The sequence below is a fragment of the Odontesthes bonariensis genome, chromosome 10 (genome assembly GCF_027942865.1).
Source record: "Odontesthes bonariensis isolate fOdoBon6 chromosome 10, fOdoBon6.hap1, whole genome shotgun sequence".
In the NCBI taxonomy this organism is placed as follows: Eukaryota; Metazoa; Chordata; class Actinopteri; order Atheriniformes; family Atherinopsidae; genus Odontesthes; species Odontesthes bonariensis.
This window is the reverse complement of record NC_134515.1, coordinates 3,325,023-3,349,218: the sequence shown is the minus strand read 5'-3', so window position 1 is coordinate 3,349,218 and position 24,196 is coordinate 3,325,023. Positions and strand designations below refer to the sequence as shown.

The following is a 24,196-nucleotide window of genomic DNA, read 5'->3' as shown; positions in this document are numbered from 1 at the left end:
ACCGTGGAAACGAGGCTATAGATCCTAACCAGCCTCGGTGTGCTTCCAATTCATGCCGACTCAGACACAAACATGTTTTTACTTGAAATGAACTGAAATCAACAGCAAACAGGAAATGCAGCTGAAAGAAGCAAAGTGTTAAAGCGTCGAACATGCAGCTGTGAGGACATGCAGGAAGAATTACTGAGGTTCAGGCACAGCGCCGGTCCCTTCAGCTGGAGAACTTTGTGTTAAACGTCTCAGTAATTTACACTGAAAACTGATTACAGGCAGAGTTCCATTCACAAGGAATTAGAAACAATCTTTAAAGCTATAAAAATGTCATTTTGCCCCATGGCCAGTTCTTACAGTACAATTCAATAAATAAAACTTTGAACTTATTGACATTTTTTAGCAGGTTCCTCACTAGATTACTGTAAAATGCAGCATTTAAACATGCTAGGTAAATGTGGTGTAAGAAGAGACACGTTTCATGCACTTTCTGCGGGGTAAAAGCCACCATTTTAAATTGAATCCAGTGGAAATTAAAGCAATTTATGGCACTTTTGGATTTCCATATTTTCAGGAACACATTCAGCTGCTGTGACATGCACTCAACAGGAAGTGAGACGTGCAGAGGCAGCATGCGGGGAGGTCATGCACGTTTTTACCGGACTTACTTCAATGGTACTGTCCAATGACCCCACACTGTTCCTACGACCTCGCTTCCCTGTTACCCAATCAGAAGACACGATTAACACTTGTTTCCCATAAACAACTTGTGACAAGTTAAACCCAGAAAATGTCGTATTTACATTTCTGTTTGTTAAACAAACAGCTTAAACATATTCATCAGTGTGTGTAACTGCTGCCCCTGCCTTCATTATTTATGCTAAGCTATGCTAACCACATCTTAATCTGTTACACTGCTGAAATATTTAAAAAAAAAAGATGCTTTAGTGGTTAAATGTAATTAATCGACAAAGGTACGTAATTAGATATACTTTTTTAACATCGGTCTGTCTGTCCGAACAGATAAATAACTGTTATTTATCTCACAGTTTTTTAATTTTAGCTAACATCTGGCGGTTATTTAGCAGCCAATGTTCATAGAAAAACTTTGAAAGACCTTCAGAAAGATGGAGAACTATTTCTCAGGACCACTTTAAAAGATTAAAAGAAAGTCTGGCTGCTTGGAAGGAAAATGTAAAGACTGGAAACAGTTAAGCTTACAGTGTGTTACATGTAAAAATTAGGGCTGGGCGAGTTAACTCGTTATTATCGCGTTAACTTGTTAATTATTTAACGCCGATCAATATTTTATCGCGCATTAACGCAGGTTTTATTATTGTAAAAGTCTGTTGAATACATCACATTCACACACCACGAAGCATGGAGTAATAAAATAAAGATAAACTAGCAGGTAACATCACCGCTACAGGTGTGAAGCTCACGGAGCTAACCGCCGCTACTTCCTGTTTTACTTGTTTCAACATAAAAGCACGTATTTCAAAATAAATTTAAAAAAAAGCTCCTGCATTTACAGCCAAGTTGAATTGTCTTCTCAGCGTAGTAGTTCCAGTCTAAAATATCACTTAAAGGCAAAACACACAACTGATAGCAGCAAGTCATTCAAGGAAACAGACAGTGGAGCGAGGCTTCTACATAAAAACTACAGAAAGATGCTGATGTTAAAAGTGTGTTTGCACAACAAATGTTATGGCACTTTCATTCATATGGCAGCACATTTAAAATAAAACTAAATGCTAAAAGCTATACACTACTTTTGGATTCATTTTTGGATTCTGCGTACAAATGCGATTAATCGTGATTAATCAGGTAAATCATGTGATTAATTAGATTAAACATTTTAATCGTTGCCCAGCCCTAGATAAAAATATATCAGCCTTTACAGATTCTACAGTACTATTGACTTGTGTGATGACTTTTTATATTGTTTGTGCGACTGGTTTTGTCCATGAAGAGCAGCTTCCACACTGAAAGCAACCTCTTAAGTATTTTGGTGTAGTTCCCATTTCTGTCCAGCAGGTGGCAGAGCACCAGAACATCATTAGGGAAATCTCACTGTGGTGTTTACCATTTCGTGACGGTTCCATCAGTTACATAACAGCACAGATGCAGGTTGGCTCTGACTAAGTAAATCATGTTAAAAAACCATCAGCAGTGAAGGGAAAATCTGAATATCTACAAAGTCACAAGCAGCTTTGTTTTACTGGAGAAAGATGTAGATGTTTGGTACTGATGTTTGCGTCAGAACTGAGCCTTATGCTTCCTGCTCACCTGTCTCTGAGAGGTCTCTGAGCGAGGAGCTGAGCGCCGTGCGTTTGAGTCCGTCCACTGAGGCGTACGTGTCGTCGAGGCTCGGCCTTCCCAGAGTGCCGTTCATCCCCTCGCTGTTCATCGTCCCCCCGCCGGGCCCTGGCATCCCCACGCCTCCTGGTCCTGCCAACATGCCGGGACGCATCACGCCCTTCTGCTTCTCGAGCTCAGCTGGAGGGGAGACGGGAGAAAGGACGTTAAATACTGTCATTACACAAAAGAAAACGTCCCGATCACTGGTACACCTGCGCCTCAGAGATGTTGTTGGGAGCACGAACAAAAAAGCATTTAAACACATTTCATTCAATTCAATAATACTTTATTCATCCCCATTTCGATTATTATTAAAGATCAGCTGTTGTTATAGATGGATAACAAAATAAAATATAAATCAGCTGACAAACAAAGCTGTGGTGTAGCAGAGAGGAAGGTGTGGCAGGAACCTTCAGGGGTCTCCATCAGTGGGTTGGGCTGTTGTTTCTGTAGCTTAGCAACAGCTCAGCTGATGATGTCACACACAGCGTCAGCTGATCTCACACTTCCCATGATGATCAAGGGAACAAATGGTTTAAACTCCCTCCTCCTTTATCTCCATTTTATTCCTGCTCTGCATCCTTGACACCTCCTCTTTAACTCATCTGGCTCTGGGGTTTTATTCCAGGCATTACTTTCACAGCTTTTCACAAACGAATTTCCTGCTGCCACAGTGATGCATCATAACAAATTGTCCTTCCAGCAGCCACACCAACGTTAAAAAAAATCTGTGTTTTCACAGAAAAAGACACAATATGTCCAGAGCTATTGCAGCAGGCTGCCACTGGGAGGGTTTATATGTTCAGAAAATGCCCCACAACAGAGGTTTGGGTCCTTCAAAAAGAGTCAGAAGCACATCGCTTTAAGGTTCAATCAAACTCATGTAGCTATTGTATTCAGTTCAAAGGACGGCATCTGTGATGGAGAAAGGCTGAGTTTGAGGGTAATTTGCATCTCTATGACGGCACCAACACACTGCATTACAACAGCGTTGCTCTTTGGTCAGAACCGATCCACGGAAAACATTCTGAGCGTTTTAAAACAAAAAGTATGACTAAATAGGCTTTGAACTATATAGATATTTGGCTTCACTTACTGCGTGTGATTTCCTCAGCTCTGACACACGACAGCGTCCCAACTAGGGCTGAGCAATTTTATCGATACTGCGATATATATCGATATTTCGTTTCCAGATAAATCGATTTCCAGATAAATTGATTTTTATAATACAATCCAATGCCAGGGGGTCATATTATACAAAACAGTGATAAATTAGTTTATAAAAATGTTGTATAAAGTGCACAGCTCTCACGTTTGTGACATGTTCGTTTGTTTCTGTTTGTCTGGCGGTGTTTTCCTTCCGGTTCAAAGGTCGGACCACCGGTCCAATCAGCGACGATTCATGTCAAATCACACTGTCCCTTTTTACCCCCAGAAAATGATGTAAGTGTATCGAATCGTATCGAATCGTATCGTATCGAATCGAATCGTATCGAATCGTATCGAATCATAGCGAATTGTATCGTATCGTATAGAATCGTATCGTATTAAATCATATTGTGTTGAACCGAATCGTATAGAATCGTATCGTATTGAATCGTATTGTATCGTATAGAATCGTATCGTATTGAATCGTGTCGTAGTGTATCGTATTGTATCGAATTGTATCGTATCGAAGCGTATTGTATTGAATTGTATCGTAGGCTGAATATCTTGTATCGTGTATCGTATCGAATCGTATCATATCGTATCGTTTTGAATCGTATCGTATCGAATCTTATCGTTGGCTGAATATCGTGTATCGTATCGTGAGATTAGTGTATTGCTACAGCCCTAGTCCCAGCTGAGGACATCACTTTAACTTCTTAGTGACAAACATCTGTGTTTTTTTAGCAACGACATCAACACTTTTAGCCGTGACACTCACACTCCACTCTGTACTTCTCCATGTCCTGAACCTCCGCGATGCTCTCTCTGAGGTCGGAGGTGAAGCGCGCTCGGTCCTGCTGGCTCGGCGCTGTGAAGACGATCAGCACCTTCCTCTCTCCCCCGGGGTTCGCCGACGTCAGCCGGATGCCGTGAGGGTAGTCTGAGTAACACACAGAGGCAAAACATCTGCATATCAGGCTGGAAAGACCACGAGTCTGAGGGCAGAAAACATCTCTGTGGTCGATGTCTCACATCAAGCTTTCGTTTTGCTTATCAAGTGTACTTCCATTTAAATGTCTCGAGACTTTTGACATTATCCAAGCAGGGATTTACACATAAATGTGTTTCTTTAGGCCAGGAACACAATTTGAAGACTCTTGAAACATCAAATCTCCCCCAGAGTGTGCTGAAGAGTTTGTTTTGTGTTATATGAATTTGAAATATTTGAGTGACTATGGCTGTGTTCGAAACCGCATACTACATACTACATACTACATACTTCCATACTACATACTTCCATACTACATACTGCATACTTCCATACTACATACTGCATACTTCCATACTACATACTACATACTTCCATACTACATACTGCATACTTCCATACTACATACTGCATACTTCCATACTACATACTGCATACTACACACTACATAGTACATACTGCATACTTCCATAGTACATACTGCATACTACACACTACATACTACATACTTCCATACTACATACTGCATACTTCCATACTACATACTACATACTACATACTTCCATACTACATACTTTCATACTACATACTTCCATACTACATACTGCATACTTCCATACTACATACTACATACTTCCTACTACACACTACATAGTACATAGTACATACTACATACTTCCATACTACATACTGCATACTTCCATACTACATACTACATACTTCCATACTACATACTGCATACTACACACTACATACTTCCATACTTCCATACTACATACTGCATACTACACACTACATACTTCCATACTACATACTGCATACTTCCATACTACATACTGCATACTTCCATACTTCCATACTACATACTACATACTACATACTGCATACTTCCATACTACATACTACATACTACATACTTCCATACTACATACTAATCGATCAGACAGTATGCAGAGCGTTTACCCACAATGCATTTCGCTCCTGCCCGAGCCGAAATCAGCCGGCCTGAAGCTGATTTCTCTTAAGCTCTAAACTCTGTAAACTTTAGCAACATTTGAAACATTTTCAGGTGAGAAAGTAGTCGTTTAGATCCCCAATGTGTTGAAAACCAGACAAAATACCGGGCCGGAGTTTGGACATCCCTGAACTACAGGAACATGTTTAGACTAATAGAGCTTTCTAACACGATTTCACACGAGTTCATCAATCAGAGGACGTGTGGCCTTTGTTTTGGGATCTTTGTTAGTCACATCAATCACTGTTGATCTGATATGACGAGGCTCCATTTGGAAGTGATGTACACTGGAGTTTTATGGGTATGAGGTGTTGGGTCCAGGAATGCCTTATCCGCGTATTTATATGTCCTAAAACACAACCTCGGTTGCCATGGTTCCATGCTGTGCATCGAGCAAAACAAGATAAGTGAGAATCAGAGTAAAAATCAGGAATCTCTGTTCCTAAATCTTACATTTCGGGCATAAACGAGCATTTAGCAGCCGGTTTAACGCGTTCTTCACATTTAGCTGCTGACTTTCTTTTTCCTTTAAGGCGGTAATCACTTCATCCTTCTATTCTTTTTATTTCTGACAGTGTTCCTCATCCCGTCACCTGTTTTAATTCTTTCTGTTTGCCGGCTGATATAATTTTTTTGTGCTTACTGGTGTAAAAACCTGTTAAATGTTGAGAACACATGGAAGAAAAGCGTCTTTGAAGGCGAGAAGATGAGTGCTGACTCCGACCTCTGATCAGTGCAGGAAGCTGACTCACACACCCGCCCACACAGCTGATTGTGCTGATGAATCATGTGGGACAATCTGTCGTGGTCGCAGCCATCAGACGCCTGCCAGCTCCCATTTAGCTCAGACTGGTGAACCAGAACTGTCAACAACAACAACAACAACAACAACAACAACAACTAACAAGCAGAACACGCTCTGAGACGTGGAGCCCTCAAGTTGTTTAAACTGTTAATGTGATGCAAGTTATTATCATTATTATTATTATTATTATTAATAATATCATTATTATTATTATTATTATTATTATTATTATTATTATTATTATTATTAATAATAATAATAATAATAATAATAATAATAATATCATTATTATTAATTATTATTATTATTATTATTATTTTGTAATTCAGCCTTACGAATGCAGGTTCTTCCTTTGGTTTCCTCTCCGCTCTTTCAAAGTGTCATAATAATTATTCTGTATCTGCTGCTTTGCTCATTTTATCACGCTGACATGAACCGTAGGATCTGTAAAGCCTGAATGTTGCAGAGATTCTTACATTTACTGAGACTTTTATTCACTGCAGATGGATGTTCAAACTGATGTTTGTAATAATAATAATATATTTTATTTATGAAGCACTTTACATTAATTTAATGACCTCAGAGTGCTACATTTTTAAAACTAGCATTTAAAAAACAAAACAAAACAAATAAACAAACAGAAAAATAATTTTAAGATTTAGTTGCAGTTTTTGTAGTATTAAGTATTTTTATTAAGTATTAATTAAGGCTTAATGGTGTTTCCTAAAGGGGGACTGTTAAACCTGGCAACGCAGCCCGCTTAAACCACCTCACACTTGACCGCAGAGCATGCTAGCTCCTTTAGCCAGAGCACGCTAGCTCCTTTAGCCGGCGTGAGATGCAGGCACAATGGATAGTTTTTTTATTAAAAAAGGACAAAAACCAGCACAAAAACCATGCTCATCCTGAATGTCTCACTATGATTACAACAACAAACTACAAATACAACATGAAGAAAGTCGAGGACATGCACGCCAGCTTCTGCTCATCCCAGTATTAAGATAAATGTGGTCTGAATTGAAAATGTATTGGCTGTGTTGTTTCTTTTTTATATGTAGAAATGCATATTTGCAAAAGGGGACTTTAGTATGTTGTCGTAAAAGTAGCTCTTCCCTTGATTTTGCTGCCAATGTGGCTCTGGTGAAAACAATAGTGAGTATCTCTGTGTTAGATGGGTGGGGAGAGCATTCCACAGACTGGGTGCAGCTGAGCTGAAGGCGCGGTCGCCCATAGACCTGAGCCTTGTCCTCTGGAGCTGGAGGAGGTCGGCCTGTCCAGAGCGGAGATGATGTGAGGAGGAATGGGGGGCGATGAGTTATTTGATGTGTGTGTGTGTGTGTGTGTGTGTGGGGGGGGGTCCTGTACTGGACTGGAAGCCAATGGAGGGATTTGAGGATGGGTGTGATGTGGTGGTACTTCCGCACCCCCATCAGGATCCTGGCAGCACAGTTCTGAATATACTGCAGCTGCTGGATGTTCTTGCTGGGGATCCTGATGAGGAGTGCGTTGCAGTAGTCAAAGGCGTGGACAAGTTTTTCGGAATCAGGGAGAGTGAGTATGGGGCGGAGTTTGGCAATGTTTCTGAGGTGGAAGAAGGAGGTTTTGCAGAGTTGTTTGACGTGAGCCTCGAAGGTCAGGTGAGGGTCCATCCTAACACCGAGATTAGTGACTGAGGGTGAAAGGTGGATGTCGTGGCCGGAGAAGGTGATGCTGGTGATAGTGGATGACCAGATCTGGTGCGGAGTGCCAACAAGAATGGCTTCTGTTTTTGAGCTGTAACCATGATGAGTCTGTGAGCAGCAGAGATGTTCAGAGGAGCTCCAGTTTGTCCACAAATGTGTTTCAAACAAAGTTCCTCAGAGAAAGACTGGAAGGGATCTGCATATTTCTCCCTCTGCAGAGCAGAATATCTTTAAAGCATTCAGGGAATCTGGAGGAGTTTCAGTGTAAAGGACGAGGGAGCAAGCCTAAGCTGGACCCCCGTGACCTCTGACCCCTGATGCATCAAGAACCCTCGTTCATCAGCAGCTGATAGAAGCACACGGACAAGGGATTACTGTGGGAAACCTTTGTCCAGCACCACGATCCAGAGTTCCATTCACAGACTTTACTGTGCAGAGAAGAAGCCTGATGTTAGCCTGATGTTAGCCTGGTGTTAGCCTGATGTTAGCCTGATGTTAGCCTGATGTTAATCTGATGTTAACCTGATGTTAGCCTGATGTTAGCCTGGTGTTAGCCTGATGTTAGCCTGATGTTAGCCTGGTGTTAGCCTGATGTTAGCCTGGTGTTAGCCTGATGTTAGCCTGATGTTAACCTGATGTTAGCCTGATGTTAGCCTGATGTTATCCTGATGTTAGCCTGATGTTAGCCTGATGTTAACCTGCTGTTATCCTGATGTTAACCTGATGTTAGCCTGATGTTAGTCTGATGTTATCCTGATGGTAGCCTGATGTTAGCCTGATGTTAGCCTGATGTTAGCCTGATGTTAACCTGCTGTTATCCTGATGTTAACCTGATGTTAGCCTGATGTTAGTCTGATGTTAATCTGATGTTAGCCTGACGTTAGCCTGATGTTAGCCTGATGTTAACCTGATGTTAGCCTGATGTTAGTCTGATGTTAGCCTGATGTTAACCTGATGTTAGCCTGATGTTAGTCTGATGTTAATCTGATGTTAGCCTGACGTTAGCCTGATGTTATCCTGATGTTAGCCTGATGTTAGCCTGATGTTAGCCTGATGTTAACCTGGTGTTAGCCTGATGTTAGCCTGATGTTAGCCTGATGTTAACCTGCTGTTATCCTGATGTTAACCTGATGTTAGCCTGATGTTAGCCTGATGTTAACCTGGTGTTAGCCTGATGTTAGCCTGATGTTAGCCTGACGTTAGCCTGATGTTAGCCTGGTGTTAGCCTGATGTTAGCCTGATGTTAATCTGATGTTAACCTGATGTTAGCCTGATGTTAGCCTGGTGTTAGCCTGATGTTACCTGATGTAAGGCTGGTGTTAGGCTGATGTTATCCTGATGTTAATCTGATGTTAGCCTGACGTTAGCCTGATGTTAGCCTGATGTTATCCTGATGTTAGCCTGATGTTAGCCTGATGTTAGCCTGGTGTTAGCCTGATGTTAGCCTGATGTTAGCCTGATGTTATCCTGATGTTAGCCTGATGGTAGCCTGATGATAGCCTGGTGTTAGCCTGATGTTATCCTGATGTTAGCCTGATTTAGCCTGATGTTAGCCTGGTGTTAGCCTGATGTTATCCTGATGGTAGCCTGATGTTAGCCTGATGTTACCCTGGTGTTAGCCTGATGTTAGCCTGATGTTAATCTGATGTTAACCTGATGTTAGCCTGATGTTAGCCTGATGTTATCCTGATGTTAGCCTGATGGTAGCCTGATGATAGCCTGGTGTTAGCCTGATGTTATCCTGATGTTAGCCTGATTTAGCCTGATGTTATCCTGATGGTAGCCTGATGTTAGCCTGATGTTAGCCGGATGTTAGCCTAATGTTAGCCTGATGTTAGCCTGGTGTTAGCCTGATGTTAGCCTGATGTTAGCCTGATGATAGCCTGATGTTATCCTGATGTTAACCTGGTGTTAGCCTGATGTTAGCCTGATGATAGCCTGATTTAGCCTGATGTTATCCTGATGATAGCCTGATGTTATCCTGATGTTAACCTGGTGTTAGCCTGATGATAGCCTGATTTAGCCTGATGTTATCCTGATGATAGCCTGGTGTTAGCCTGATGTTAGCCTGGTATTATCCTGATGTTAACCTGATGTTAGCCTGATGGTAGCCTGGTGTTAGCATGATGTTAGCCTGATGATAGCCTGATGTTATCCTGATGTTAGCCTGATGATAGCCTGATTTAGCCTGATGTTATCCTGATTTAGCCTGATGTTATCCTGATGGTAGCCTGATGTTAGCCTGATGTTAGCCTAATGTTAGCCTGATGTTAGCCTGGTGTTAGCCTGATGTTAGCCTGATGTTAGCCTGATGTTAGCCTGATGTTAATCTGATGTTAACCTGATGTTAGCCTGATGTTAGCCTGATGTTATCCTGATGTTAGCCTGATGGTAGCCTGATGATAGCCTGGTGTTAGCCTGATGTTATCCTGATGTTAGCCTGATTTAGCCTGATGTTATCCTGATGGTAGCCTGATGTTAGCCTGATGTTAGCCGGATGTTAGCCTAATGTTAGCCTGATGTTAGCCTGGTGTTAGCCTGATGTTAGCCTGATGTTAGCCTGATGATAGCCTGATGTTATCCTGATGTTAACCTGGTGTTAGCCTGATGTTAGCCTGATGATAGCCTGATTTAGCCTGATGTTATCCTGATGATAGCCTGATGTTATCCTGATGTTAACCTGGTGTTAGCCTGATGATAGCCTGATTTAGCCTGATGTTATCCTGATGATAGCCTGGTGTTAGCCTGATGTTAGCCTGGTGTTATCCTGATGTTAACCTGATGTTAGCCTGATGGTAGCCTGGTGTTAGCATGATGTTAGCCTGATGATAGCCTGATGTTATCCTGATGTTAGCCTGATGATAGCCTGATTTAGCCTGATGTTATCCTGATGATAGCCTGATGTTATCCTGATGTTAACCTGGTGTTAGCCTGATGATAGCCTGATTTAGCCTGATGTTATCCTGATGATAGCCTGGTGTTAGCCTGATGTTAGCCTGGTGTTATCCTGATGTTAACCTGATGTTATCCTGATGATAGCCTGGTGTTAGCCTGATGTTAGCCTGGTGTTATCCTGATGTTAACCTGATGTTAGCCTGATGGTAGCCTGGTGTTAGCATGATGTTAGCCTGATGATAGCCTGATGTTATCCTGATGTTAACCTGATGTTAGCCTGATGGTAGCCTGGTGTTAGCATGATGTTAGCCTGATGTTAGCCTGATGATAGCCTGATTTAGCCTGATGTCATCCTGATGATAGCCTGATGTTATCCTGATGTTAACCTGGTGTTATCCTGATGGTAGCCTGATGTTAACCTGATGTTAGCCTGATGGTAGCCTGGTGTTAGCCTGATGTTAGCCTGATTTAGCCTGATGTTATCCTGATGGTAGCCTGATGTTAGCCTGATGTTAGCCTAATGTTAGCCTGATGTTAGCCTGGTGTTAGCCTGATGTTAGCCTGATGTTAGCCTGATGTTAGCCTGATGTTAACCTGATGTTATCCTGATGTTAGCCTGATGTTAGCCTGATGTTAGCCTGATGTTAGCCTGAGGCGGCGTCCACTTCTCTGGGCTCTGAGGCGTCTGGGATGGAGCGTCACACGGTGGAAACGTGTGCTGTGGGGTTGGATCGGGGCCCGAATGAGCAAAGCTCATTTCCACTTCTGTAATGGCACCATTGATGCAGAAAAGCTCACCGTCCTGACTTTTATGGGACGAATAAACTGAGTTTCCAGTGAGCTTGTGACCAGTTTCTGCTTTATTTGAACAACTTGGTGGCATGCCATGGTTCCAGCTACTGATTTGTTGCTGTTCTTCTGCCACTAAGTGTTGAGAATGTGGGCAGTTTAGGATGGTGACTCCTTTTGAATCAGTCACTTTCTCTGAAATGGCTATAATACAGCTGCAAATGGAGAATTTGGAGACTCGGGAGGAACTAAAAGGTATTCGGCAGAATAAAACCCCACTAAGGCCATGACCGCTGCTGTGCTGCAGCAGGAGAAAGACAAAGCGATGCACTTTAGACTCCCTGAGCCGCACCAGCCGGTGCTTCTGCAGGTCAACAGCCAGATGATTGTGGTCCCGCCACATTAGACACAGCCTTTTGTAAAGTGGAGGTGATTTCTGGAACCTCTGAGCGTGGCGTTCTGTTAACAGGTGCCGAGGCAGATTGGAAACGCCACCGACTCAGATCTGCCGCACAGATCTGGGAGCCAACTCCTCCCTGCTGAAGTGGAAGGTTTAAACAATGCAAACAGCCACAGTACAACCATTCAGTGGGGTCACATGGCTCTGAAAGGATCAGATTATTGGCTAAATTACAATCAGACTGAGCTGAGCAAGGGTAATTCTCCTTGGATATATGGCGGTGAATGAATGGGATCACAAAGCGTGTCATACCCCGGTATGATAGGTGGCGCTGTACCCATTCCAACTGTTGCTAATAGAGCCACTTCCTGTTGACCTCTGCACCACCAACAACAACAACAAACTCAGGCATTGGAGAAAGATGGAGAACGCAGAGCCAGATGAAGCTACGTCCCTCTACATTTGGTCTGTGATGAGCTGCTTGTTGCACAAACTCGATGCCCAACGGAGCATTCTCCATCGCGTTGTTTGTTTCTTTCTGACGGCGACAACAACAGGAATATCGTCTCCTTTGACTTCCGGGTCACGACCCCGGGAAAACATCTGGAGCATGCGCAGAACGCAAAGTCTGATTCACCACGTGCTTCAGCGTCTAAAAGCAGGTTTAGAGTGACTTTCAACCCAATGAGAATGCAAAGGGAGGATTAAGGGGACATGGGCTGTGTTTGAAACCGCATACTACATACTGCATACTACATACTGCATACTACATACTTCCATACTACATACTACATACTCATCGATCAGACAGTATGCAGAGCGTTTACCCACAATGCATTTCGCTCCTGCCCGAGCCGAAATCAGCCGGCCTGAAGCTGATTTCTCTTAAGCTCTAAACTCTGTAACCTTTAGCAACATTTGAAACATTTTCAGGCGAGAAAGTAGTCGTTTAGATCCTCAACGTGTTGAAAACCTGACAAAATACCGGCTGTTTACAATTTTGTTCCCACGAATTCGGCGCTACTAAAGCTAGCCGCAGTGAGCTAACGCACTTCCGGTTATTTTCACAAAATAAAATACCCGTTGCCTTTTATCATAGGGAAAGCCTCGATGCCCAACGGAGCATTCTCCATCGCGTTGTTTGTTTCTTTCTGACGGCGACAACAACAGGAATATCGTCTCCTTTGACTTCCGGGTCACGACCCCGGGAAAACATCTGGAGCATGCGCAGAACGCAAAGTCTGATTCACCACGTGCTTCAGCGTCTAAAAGCAGGTTTAGAGTGACTTTCAACCCAGTTTCGGGGTCTGAATCCCATCCGATCCAGTTCTTAGTCAGATTAAGGTGTCTACATGCACTTAATGGCTGTGTTCGAAACCGCCTACTTCTCCTACTACTCATACTACCTTTTTGCAACGTAACGTGACGTCGCCGATCGTCATTTCCTGTCAAAACGGCAGTTTCAAGCTAGCTACAACGAGGGTAGGTTCACTTCCTGTTTTCAAAACAAAAGCACTAATTGTATCGTAATGGCTTTCCCTATGATAAAAGGCAACGGGTATTTTATTTTGTAAAAGTATGTTGCTCACAGGCTTTTATTTTGTAAAAGTCTGTTGCTCACAGGCTTTTATTTTGTAAAAGTCTGCTGCTGTCTGCTGTGGAACAGGAAAAGAAAGTAATCGGCGGATCCACCAAACATGGAGAAGGGTACGGAACTTTTACTCGGCCGTTTTCATGTTAAAGTTCTTCCAGACGGCGGAGTCGACAGAACCAAAGTCATCTGTAAACACTGCCAAGTTGAATTGTCTTCTCAGCGTAGTAGTTCCAGTCTAAAATATCACTTAAAGGCAAAACACACAACTGATAGCAGCAAGTCATTCAAGGAAACAGACAGTGGAGCGAGGCTTCTACATAAAAACTACAGAAAGATGCTGATGTTAAAAGTGTGTTTGCACAACAAATGTTATGGCACTTTCATTCATATGGCAGCACATTTAAAATAAAGCTAAATGCTAAAAGCTATACGCTACTTTTGGATTCATTTTTGGATTCTGCGTACAAATGCGATTAATCGTGATTAATCAGGGAAATCATGTGATTAATTAGATTAAACATTTTAATCGTTGCCCAGGCCTACTTCATATGTTTGTTTTTTTTTGGAATGATTTTATTGCCTTCTTGTGATTTCTCTAAAGCACTTTGAATTCCTTTGCCTTGCCTTAACTTGCCATTTCTTCAAAAATGGCTCATTCCAGTTAAAAACGACTCTTTCAGCTTCACTGTGAGTATGCATGCGGATCTTTAAATTACCCACAGCCGGTTTTGAGCTGAGAAAGATCTGAAACAGACTCCAAACAGCTGCACGTGAATGAGAAGCAATTAGTTTCTGCTGGAGTGGAAGCACAGAAACACACACATATGAGTGCGTGGTGCTCAGAGGGATTCAGGTTTACAGGCAGATATTTAGGAGATCCTGTGAGGTGCTTCCACAGAGGCTTTAAAACGGGCGGGCGGTGTTTCTGCTGCTGTAATAAGCACTCTTCTGCAGAACCAGGAGAGCCTTACATTAAAGGAGAAGCTGGCAGACCAACGGAGTTGGACAGAGAAGCAACGACAGGTTTTGCCAAGTGATTATTAACAGATTGTTGAGAACATTTCCAACTGGGACAGACTCTACTTGTTTTCATCCCCGTTTCAAACTATAATGTCTCGCTTTGAGCAGAAACAGGCATGCTGGGCAACATTAATGCATTTTCCCCCAATTAAAAAAACCCTGTTTCATAATTACGATGGGCTTTTTTGGAGCTGATTAGCAGAAGACCCTCCTGATACCTTCCTGATCTGTGGGGACCACCACTCGTGTTGTGTTCCGTTTGTTCTCCTCTGCAACGTCTTCTGCATCCATGTGCATCGAGAATCATTCAAATTCTGCTCAGATCGCAGGACAATTTCAGCAGAATTGCTTCTGCATTGCAGGACGGAGCGGAAGCTGGAGGCAGGAGTCTTATTGTTATTAACACCGATCATCAGCTTCCCTCCACTAAAGCAAAATTCATACGACATGATTTTAAGGCGAGACACGGCAGGCAAAAACAGTGATTTTTCATCAAGTAAATTTTTAGATTTTGGGCCAGTATACTCCTTCAAAATGTTTATTTCATCCCATTTTGTTTACTCGCAGCAGTGCGTTTCGCCCAAATTTACCAAAATGAATTCCCCTATTTAAATCTCTAAATGCCGTTTTCTCAAAATCAGTTTTTTGTATTTCTCCAGTATCAATATCTCAGTCTATGGAGCACCTACTAACACCAAACTTTCCAGTTATACACTTAGCAGTATTCTGAAGATATTTACAGAAGGATTTGTTGATAAATCATTCCTGGCCTGATTTATGTGACATTATAATAAAAAAATATGGCAAAAATGTTTTTACGGCTATGGGCAGTATATTTTGATTTCCTAGGAAATGAAAGCAGATATCCTGAAATCCCTTTGTGATTTTCTTTTCTTTTTGTGTGTAAACAAAATGAAAAAAGAATTTTGCACCTGGCTTTATCATATGTTCAGATCTATCTTCCGGAAATATATGCAAATGTGTGCATATTTAATGAGATAATGCCTCATTTGAATAATTAAACATACAATTTTCTAAAACTTGTAATACACTTTTTTTTCATACTTGTATAAGTAATCAACTGAGGAAGTTTCATGGTGATATCTAATATTTTTAAAATATTACCCTATTCACCTTAAAGGTAACATGAACATAAAATCCCTTCGTTCTGTCCCTGGGAGCACATGTTAGAGGGTCTGAAGTCACCAGCAAGTGTACAACTCCCCAAAAACCCAACCGGGGTATTTCTTTAGACTCCACCCTGAAGACAGACTGTTAAAAAAAGGGCTGAGACAGGAGCCACTGTGCTTAAACCAACAGGCATTTTAACCAAAGCCTGTCTCACACATTTCAGGGCAGAATGTGTCACCTTTAAGCCAGATTTTCATCAGGCTGCAGACACGTGACCCAGTTATAAACCACAGTGTGAGGAGACTTCCCAGTACTGACTGAGTATCGTCGGCGTGACAACCAATGAGAATGCAAAGGGAGGATTAAGGGGACATGGGCTGTGTTTGAAACCGCATACTACATACTACCATACTACATACTGCATACTCATCGATCAGACAGTATGCAGAGCGTTTACCCACAATGCATTTCGTTCCTGCCCGAGCCGAAATCAACCGGCCTGAAGCTGATTTCCCTTAAGCTCTAAACTCTGTAAACTTTAGCAACATTTGAAACATTTTCAGGTGAGAAAGTAGTCGTTTAGATCCCCAACGTGTTGAAAACCTTACAAAATACCGGCTGTTTACAATTTTGTTCCCACGAATTCGGCGCTACTAAAGCTAGCCGCAGTGAGCTAACGCACTTCCTGTTATTTTCACAAAATAAAATACCCGTTGCCTTTTATCATAGGGAAAGCCATTACCATACAATCTGTGCTTTTGTTTTGAAAACAGGAAGTGAACCTACCCTCGTTGTAGCTAGCTTGAAACTGCCGTTTTGACAGGAAATGACGATCGGCGACTTCACGTTACGTTGCATCTTGGGTAGTTTGAGTATGAGTAGTAACCTCATGATGCATACCCAACATTTAGGAGAATCTAGTATGCATCCGGGAACTTCTCGCTTACTCAAACTCGCAAACTTGCAAACTCAAAAAGTTAGTAGGAGTAGTAGGAGAAGTATGCGGTTTCGAACACAGCCATTGTGTTGTTCAGTGACCCATTCTCCATTTTCAGCCCACACGTGTTGTTGTCACTTCCGAAGAGGAAGCAGGGGAAGCTGAGGCTGAGAATAACCAGTTGGACCGACCAATAGGAGGAGACGCTAACTGCATCATGCCTCTACGACCTTTCATCTGCACTTAAAACATGCAGCTGTGGCTAAAAGCTGCTTATCAGTCGGCTTCATTGTTGTTAAGAACCTCCACCAGGTGCATGATGGGAAGTGCTGTCAGAGAAATTTAGTTGTGGTAAATAGTGACCCTGTGAGACTCAACAACGTTGTGTTTAAGCTGTGAGAGGATAAGAAAGTCAGCCTTAAAAGGCTGTCGAGTGTCTGGGAGGCTTTCGTTTTCTTAGAATAACTCGTAACTAAAGCTGCCGAACACGAGCAGCAGGAAAAGCAAAGTGTTGAAGATTCTCAGGATTTCTACTGGCTTCGAATTAACAGTTGAAGTTAAAGGGAAGTGTTGTGGGTTGGGCTGTCTGTGGCACCTACCACAGATCTGATGATAACCCTGCATCCTATGCAGTGTCGTTGTGTTTTTTAAGGGAATTTATGAATCAAATTTCCAAAAGATTGGCTATGAGACGGGTCACTGAAGAACCTGAGAGCTGAATAAGGGACATAAAACAGAAAAATGCAGAGGAGATGGAGAGGAGGAGCGGTGCTTACAGCTGTTCTGGAAGGTGTGGACCTGCATGTCAACCAGAGGAAAGGATTGTCTGAAACTGTATGTCACCGAAGTCTTCTTCTTCTGGAAGATCTTCGTCACCTAAAGGAGGAGAGAGTGAAATGAGAAAAATTTCCTTTGTTCATTCGGAGGTGAGACATTTCTAAAGTCCTTTGCTGTGAAAACATCAGGATATTTCTGACACACGTGCAGCCTTTTATAAAAGATTTATGAATATGATGCTATCTTTCCATGCGTTTCCAGGTGACTCGACCCCTCCTAATATGATCCTGACCTCCGCTCTCCCTCTAAACTCTTTCTGGAGCTCTGTGAGTTCACCGCTGTCAACGATTCAGTTCAGTTTTATTCACGAAGCTCCAAATCACAGCAAAAACCATCTGAAGGCGCTTCAAAGATAAAATCCACTTACAACCAATTAGATTTGAGTTCTTTGCATCAAATCAAATCAAATCAAATTTATTTATATAGCACATTTCATGTACAAACAGTTCAAAGTGCTTTACATAAATTAAAAGCATTGCAGCAGGGAGTGCAAAAAGCATTAAAAATACATAAAAGAATATACAAAGAAACAAATAAAATCATTTAAATGAATTTAAAAACAGGCAACAGTCTAGATAAGTTAAAAGATATTTCATGCATAGACACATGAGAACAGAAATGTCTTTAATCTGGATTTAAAAATGTCTACATTTGGTGAAAGTTTAATCTCCACTGGCAGTTTGTTCCACTTGTTAGCAGCACAACAGCTAAATGCTGCTTCTCCATGTTTAGTCTGGACTCTGGACTGGACCAGCTGACCTGAGTCCTTGTAATCCAATCTAATCCAATAAAATCGATTCCAAATTTGTTATATACACACAGCCAATTCAAAAAATAGTTTCCCAGTTAAGGAAACCAACAGATTGCATTCCTAAAATTATTCATACAGTATGTGACATTATTACAGTCAACAGGACCTGAAACTTTTACGTTACCTCAAACTTTTGAGAAGGAAGACACTATGCCACAAGTTCCCCCGCGAGAGTCGCCGCCATTGCTCAGCAGCGTGTCAAAGGCTGTGTTCGAAACCGCATACTACATACTGCATACTACATACTACATACTGCATACTCATCAATCAGACAGTATGCAGAGCGTTTACCCACAATGCATTTCCCTCCTGCCCGAGCCGAAATCAGCCGGCCTGAAGCTGTTTCGCTTAAGCTCTAAACTCTGTAAACTTTAGCAACATTTGAAACATTTTCAGGTGAGAAAGTAGTCGTTTAGATCCCCAACGTGTTGAAAACCAGACAAAATACCGGCTGTTTACCATTTTGTTCCCACGAATTCGGCGCTACTAAAGCTAGCCGGAGTGAGCAACGCACTTCCGGTTATTTTCACAAAATAAAATACCCGTTGCCTTTTATCATAGGGAAAGCCATTACGATCGGCGCGACGTCACGTTACGTTGCATCTTGGGTAGTTTGAGTATGAGTAGTAACCTCATGATGCATACCCAACATTTCAGAGAATCTAGGATGCATCCGGGAACTTCTCGCTTACTGAAACTCGCATACTAACTCAGAAAGTTAGTAGGAGTAGTAGGAGAAGTATGCAGTTTCGAACACAGCCAAAGACTTAACATTCGTGCACAGTAACTGCTGTGTGGTCGAATGTTTCAGCATGTTGGAGGTATTTAACTCCAAGGTATTTTATGCTCTAAACGAGTTGCAACTGGCCCTAGTTTTGTCCTTTTTGGTGAAATATAACCAAACTTCAGAGCGCTTCTGCCTCGACGCCATGTTGGAAACATTCTGAGCCGAGACACGAAGCGTCAGACGTTAGCAGAACCTGTAAACGGGATCGTTAGGCAGGCGGATTAACGATCCCCCGGAATCGAACCGCCGGGAGCCGGTTCTCTTCGAACCCTGGATTCCCTTTCATCCCGGCAGCTGTCAGACTTTTCAACACATGCACCCACTGATCATGTTGTTGCCTTTCCATGACAATCCACCACTCATATAGAGATTTTTCTTTATCCGTATTTATTTATATTTTATTCATTTCAACTTCACAATGTGCAATATTATTTATACTAGCTCACTTTTTCTCTTTTTTTAAATGTCTCTTTGTTAAATTTCTTGTTCATGTCTGTTGTTGCTGCTGTGGCAGGTGAATTTCCCCGTTGTGGGACAAATAAAGTACAATCTAATCTATCTAATCTAATCCCTACTGAGTGATGTGTTACCATGAGCAGGTCGTTGAACAGGAAGACTTCTCTCTGATGGACGCCGCTCCTCTGAGCTCTGTTTGGATCTGGAACCTCGAACAGCTGACAGCAGCAGACCAGCCTGCGATGCGCCAGCGACAGAACCTGCAACACACACACATTTCTGAATCATTTGATGTTTCTAACTGAACCACATGCCTTCTCACAGCTGGAATCCCTGAAATAAAGCTGCAGGTACATCTCTGTCTGTCCGTCTTTGTTGGGATCGGAACATTTTCAGCCACCGGCCAAGTGTGTGGAGGTGTTTCTGTAAATAAGATTTTATCTAACAACCTTTAACTGCAACAATAAGGCAGATGACTGTCCCCACAACATGAATAATACAAGAGCAGCTCCTGCATAATGAGCAAAAAAACAACAGCTTAATGCAACCTGCACCAGAAACCATCTGCATTTAGTGTTTCCTTGTTCAAATAGAATTACGGTGATCACTTTAATCCTGTTTATAATCCCACTTAAATTGGTTTCAGTGATGTACATGTTACACTTTGAGTACTTAGCAACCTGTCGTGGTATAAATAATGCTAATTTATCATTTAATTGAACCTTTATTTCATTGCAGACGACATAACCTCAAGATATTTCATGTTTTGTCTCATTAACTTAATTTAATTTGTTAATAAAACGTTGCAAAATATTCCCATAAAGTTGAAATGGAGGCATTTAGCTTAAAAATAATGATGTCACATCAGACAGGAGATCGTAATCGTGATGCGTGAACGCTCATTTCCACTTCTGTGATGGCAGCATTAAAGGGACAGTTCGCCTCTTTTGACATGAAGCTGTGTAACATCCCATATCAGCAACATCATTTCTGAACATCTTCTTACCCCCTGCTGCGTCCTGTGAGCAGAGTTCCAGCCTCGTTTTGGTGTTGATGAAGGTAGTCCGGCTAGTTGGCTGGGGTTTAAAAAATAAAGCGTTTTGCTTCTCAAAACAATATGCGTTCAAAAGAATAATACATTTGCATCACAAAATGGTTCTCCAGGAAAAAGTCAGACCTCACAATCGCTTGGCCCTATTTTCTCTCCCTTCGTATCACTGCCTGCTGTGCAGACCGAGCAGCAAACACCATAACAGGCGCGGCTGTCGGCAGCAGGCAGTGATACGATTTCTCTGTTCTGGCGCCCCGATGGTGGAACGATCTCCCGACTGATGTCAGCACAGCTGAGTCGCTGCCCATCTTTGGCCGCAGGCTGCAAACCATCTCTTCAGGAAACACTACCCTGATCCGCCCTCTGAGGACATCACCTGTTTCCTCCTAGCTCCTTGCGCACTTATTTGTTTCCTAAATTGTCTTCCCATTTGTCTCGGTACCAAACTTACCGCACTTACTCTGGCACTAGTTATGCTCTTAGCTGTTTGGTTTTGGAAGGAAATGCACTTATGATTTCTTGTGACCTGAAGTTCTTTTGCCTACCGATGTGGAACACACTTATTGTAAGTCGCTTTGGATAAAAGCATCTGCAGAATGACCGTAATGTAATACGAAGGGAGAGAAAATAGCGCCAAGCGATTGTGAGGTCTGACTTTTTCCTGGAGAACCATTTTGTGATGCAAATGTATTACTCTGTTGAACGCATATTGTTCAGAGAAGCAAAACGCTTTATTTTTTAAACCCCAGCCAGCTAGCCGGACTACCTTCATCAACACCAAAACGAGGCTGGAACTCTGCTCACAGGACGCAGCAGGGGGTAAGAAGCAGTGTTAATTTCGTCAACCAGGACGATGACGAAAATATTTCGTTAACGCCCCTTTTTTCCGTGACGATGACGCACAAAATTGCTTCCAGAAAATAAAAATATGACGAGAATAAAAATGATTTTCGTTAACGAGACTAAGACAAGACGAAATTTACAAGCCATGGACGAATGGACATTAAAAAAATGTAATTGTTTATAATTAATTTGTAATTTGTAATTGTTAATATAAGTGTTTCTTGAACTTCAGAAGATTACGCGCTGTTGCCCTGTTTGTCCCTGCACGGCGCCTGTTCCACTAGACTAAAATTGATTTTCGACATTGTGACTAAGACTAAGACTAAATTAAAAAAAGCTGACAAAATTAACACTGGTAAGAAGATGTTCATAAATGATGTTGCTAATATGTAATGTCATACAGCTTCATGTCAAAAGAGGCGAAATATCCCTTTAAGACGTGTTCGCAGGAAGAATAGAACAAAATAACAGCTGGAACTCTTCATCACTTGGTGTCCTCACTGTCAGAACGACTCTAAGTGGGAGAAGGTTCTCTGTCCTGACTTTTATGGGACGTGTTGCAGTTCTGAGATGCAGAACTGATGTTTGCTAAATTAATTAAATGAAGCTGATGAGAAAAACATGTCATTTGAAATAAAAGTAAATGTAAAAATAATTAATAATAGTTTATTTTGAATCTTAACTTTCTCTGATCTGATTTTAAATTCTAAAATATCCTTCCAGATTTTTCTAAATAAACCTAACTGATAAATAAATGTTTGCTGGAGGCTTACGGGCTTCTTGCCGACCACCATCCTCTCCACTGCTTGGACCTGGGACACGTGGTCATCGTTGGTCCTCAGCTCCCACTTCTGGATCCGACCATAAATCGCCACCAGCAGGTCTCTGGGGATGTCCTGTCCGTTATCGACACCTGATGGCAGAGGTGGGTAGTAACGAGTTACATTTACTTGAGCAAGTTTTTGAAAACATTATACTTCTAGGAGTAGTTTTAAATCTCTATACTTTTTTACTTTTACTTGAGTAGATGTGTGCAGCAGAAACTGTCCTCTTACTCCGCTACATTAGGCTACAATGAGCTGGTTACTTTTCTTCTTACCTCTTTGGTATTCTACGCCTCATTATTTTTATCCCCCCGCGTACGCCTCATTTTAATGTTTTATTCTGACAGAGAGAGAGACTTCCGCCAAAGGCTCTACCACCTGACTGTGTTCCACCAATCAGACGCAGCCGTGCAGTCTGGTCACGTGACCATACTCGATCTCAGCGGCGGGACGGGTTAGCTTTAGCATTAGCAGTCGTAGCAAACAAACAAAGAAACAGATGAAAAATGTCAGAACCAACGGTGGGAAATGAAGACGCAGACGAGGCCTCATACTGAAAGCATGTTTACCTTACAAAGAGTGAGAAACAGCAGCTACATTATGTGTCTTCTGTGTCAACCAAAACAAACGCACATTTCAGCAGAAACTCAACATCTAACTTGAGGAAACATGTAGCGCTAAGTTTCCTAAACTCGTTTTTTCCCCCATGGATAGGTGAATGTTTGTTTTTTAGGTTACATATGGGTTACATATGTTTTAAACATTTCCTAAGTCTCTTTTATTTTTTATTGAAGTTCTTGAATTTACCTGGATTATTTTAATTTAAGCTATTTTGTAATTAATTAATTCATTTTAATTTATTTGATCAACTGGATGAACTCTAATTTGCCTAAAGATGATTATTTCGTATTTTTGTCTGTCTGATTGAATGCTTGTGTTAACAAATAAATCAGACGTTACTCAACAGTTACTCAGTATTTGAGTAGTTTTTTCACCGAGCACAGTTTTACTCTTACTCAAGTAATTATTTGGATGAATACTTTTTACTTTTACTTGAGTCATATTATTCTGAAGTAACAGTACTTTTACTTGAGTACAGTTTTTGGCTGCTCTACCCACCTCTGCTAAAGCCACACACAACGTAGAACTCAAACAGTTTTTCTGATAGAAACTAAGTCGGTCCTACTTTCTCCCGTCTCTCACAGCCTTCTGTCGCTTCAGTTCATCTCATTTCAACTCCTCTTACATCAGAATCCAGCTGCTCTGCCAGGTTTCTGCTGTTATTTTTACAGAAAAGTTGCAGCTGCTCTGCTGGTGGGCTGTTCCCAACACAAGCATGAAACTTATCTGATTAATTAGGAGCAACTGAGAACAAGTGAAAACCTGCACATCCCTTCGAGCTTGAAGAGAAAAATCTAAATCTAGCCTCTCCAATCTGCCGTGTGGAAATCTGATTTTCATGAGCGACGACACCAGCCTGCAGCTCTCCTGCTCCTTTCAAGCTTCGGTTGAAAGGTTTCCAGACTCCGTTATCACTTCAGACAAAGACTGATTACAGACTGAGGCTGTGTTTGAAACCGCATACTTCTCCTACTACTCCTACTAACTTTTTGAGTTAGTATGCGAGTTTGAGTAAGCAAGAAGTTCCCGGATGCATACTAGATTCTCTGAAATGTTGGGTATGCATCATGAGGTTACTACTCATACTCAAACTACCCAAGATGCAACGTAACGTGACGTCGCCGATCGTCATTTCCTGTCAAAACGGCAGTTTCAAGCTAGCTACAACGAGGGTAGGTTCACTTCCTGTTTTCAAAACAAAAGCACCAA

At 41.8% G+C, this 24,196-nt stretch overlaps 1 protein-coding gene across 4 annotated transcripts in view; it reads right to left on the bottom strand.

The window, feature by feature from the left end:
- The window catches only part of LOC142390484 (IQ motif and SEC7 domain-containing protein 1-like), a 205,557-nt gene that overhangs the window by 4,678 nt on the left and 176,683 nt on the right, over positions 1-24,196 (bottom strand). For all 4 annotated transcript variants that reach the window (XM_075475944.1, XM_075475945.1, XM_075475946.1 and 1 more), the window contains 6 exons: positions 22,316-22,455; positions 19,783-19,908; positions 17,534-17,633; positions 4,280-4,441; positions 2,281-2,490; positions 660-709 (listed from right to left, as the gene is read on the bottom strand). In XM_075475944.1, the coding sequence (XP_075332059.1) occupies positions 660-709; positions 2,281-2,490; positions 4,280-4,441; positions 17,534-17,633; positions 19,783-19,908; positions 22,316-22,455 (788 nt within the window). The remainder of the gene's footprint in view (positions 1-659; positions 710-2,280; positions 2,491-4,279; positions 4,442-17,533; positions 17,634-19,782; positions 19,909-22,315; positions 22,456-24,196) is intronic.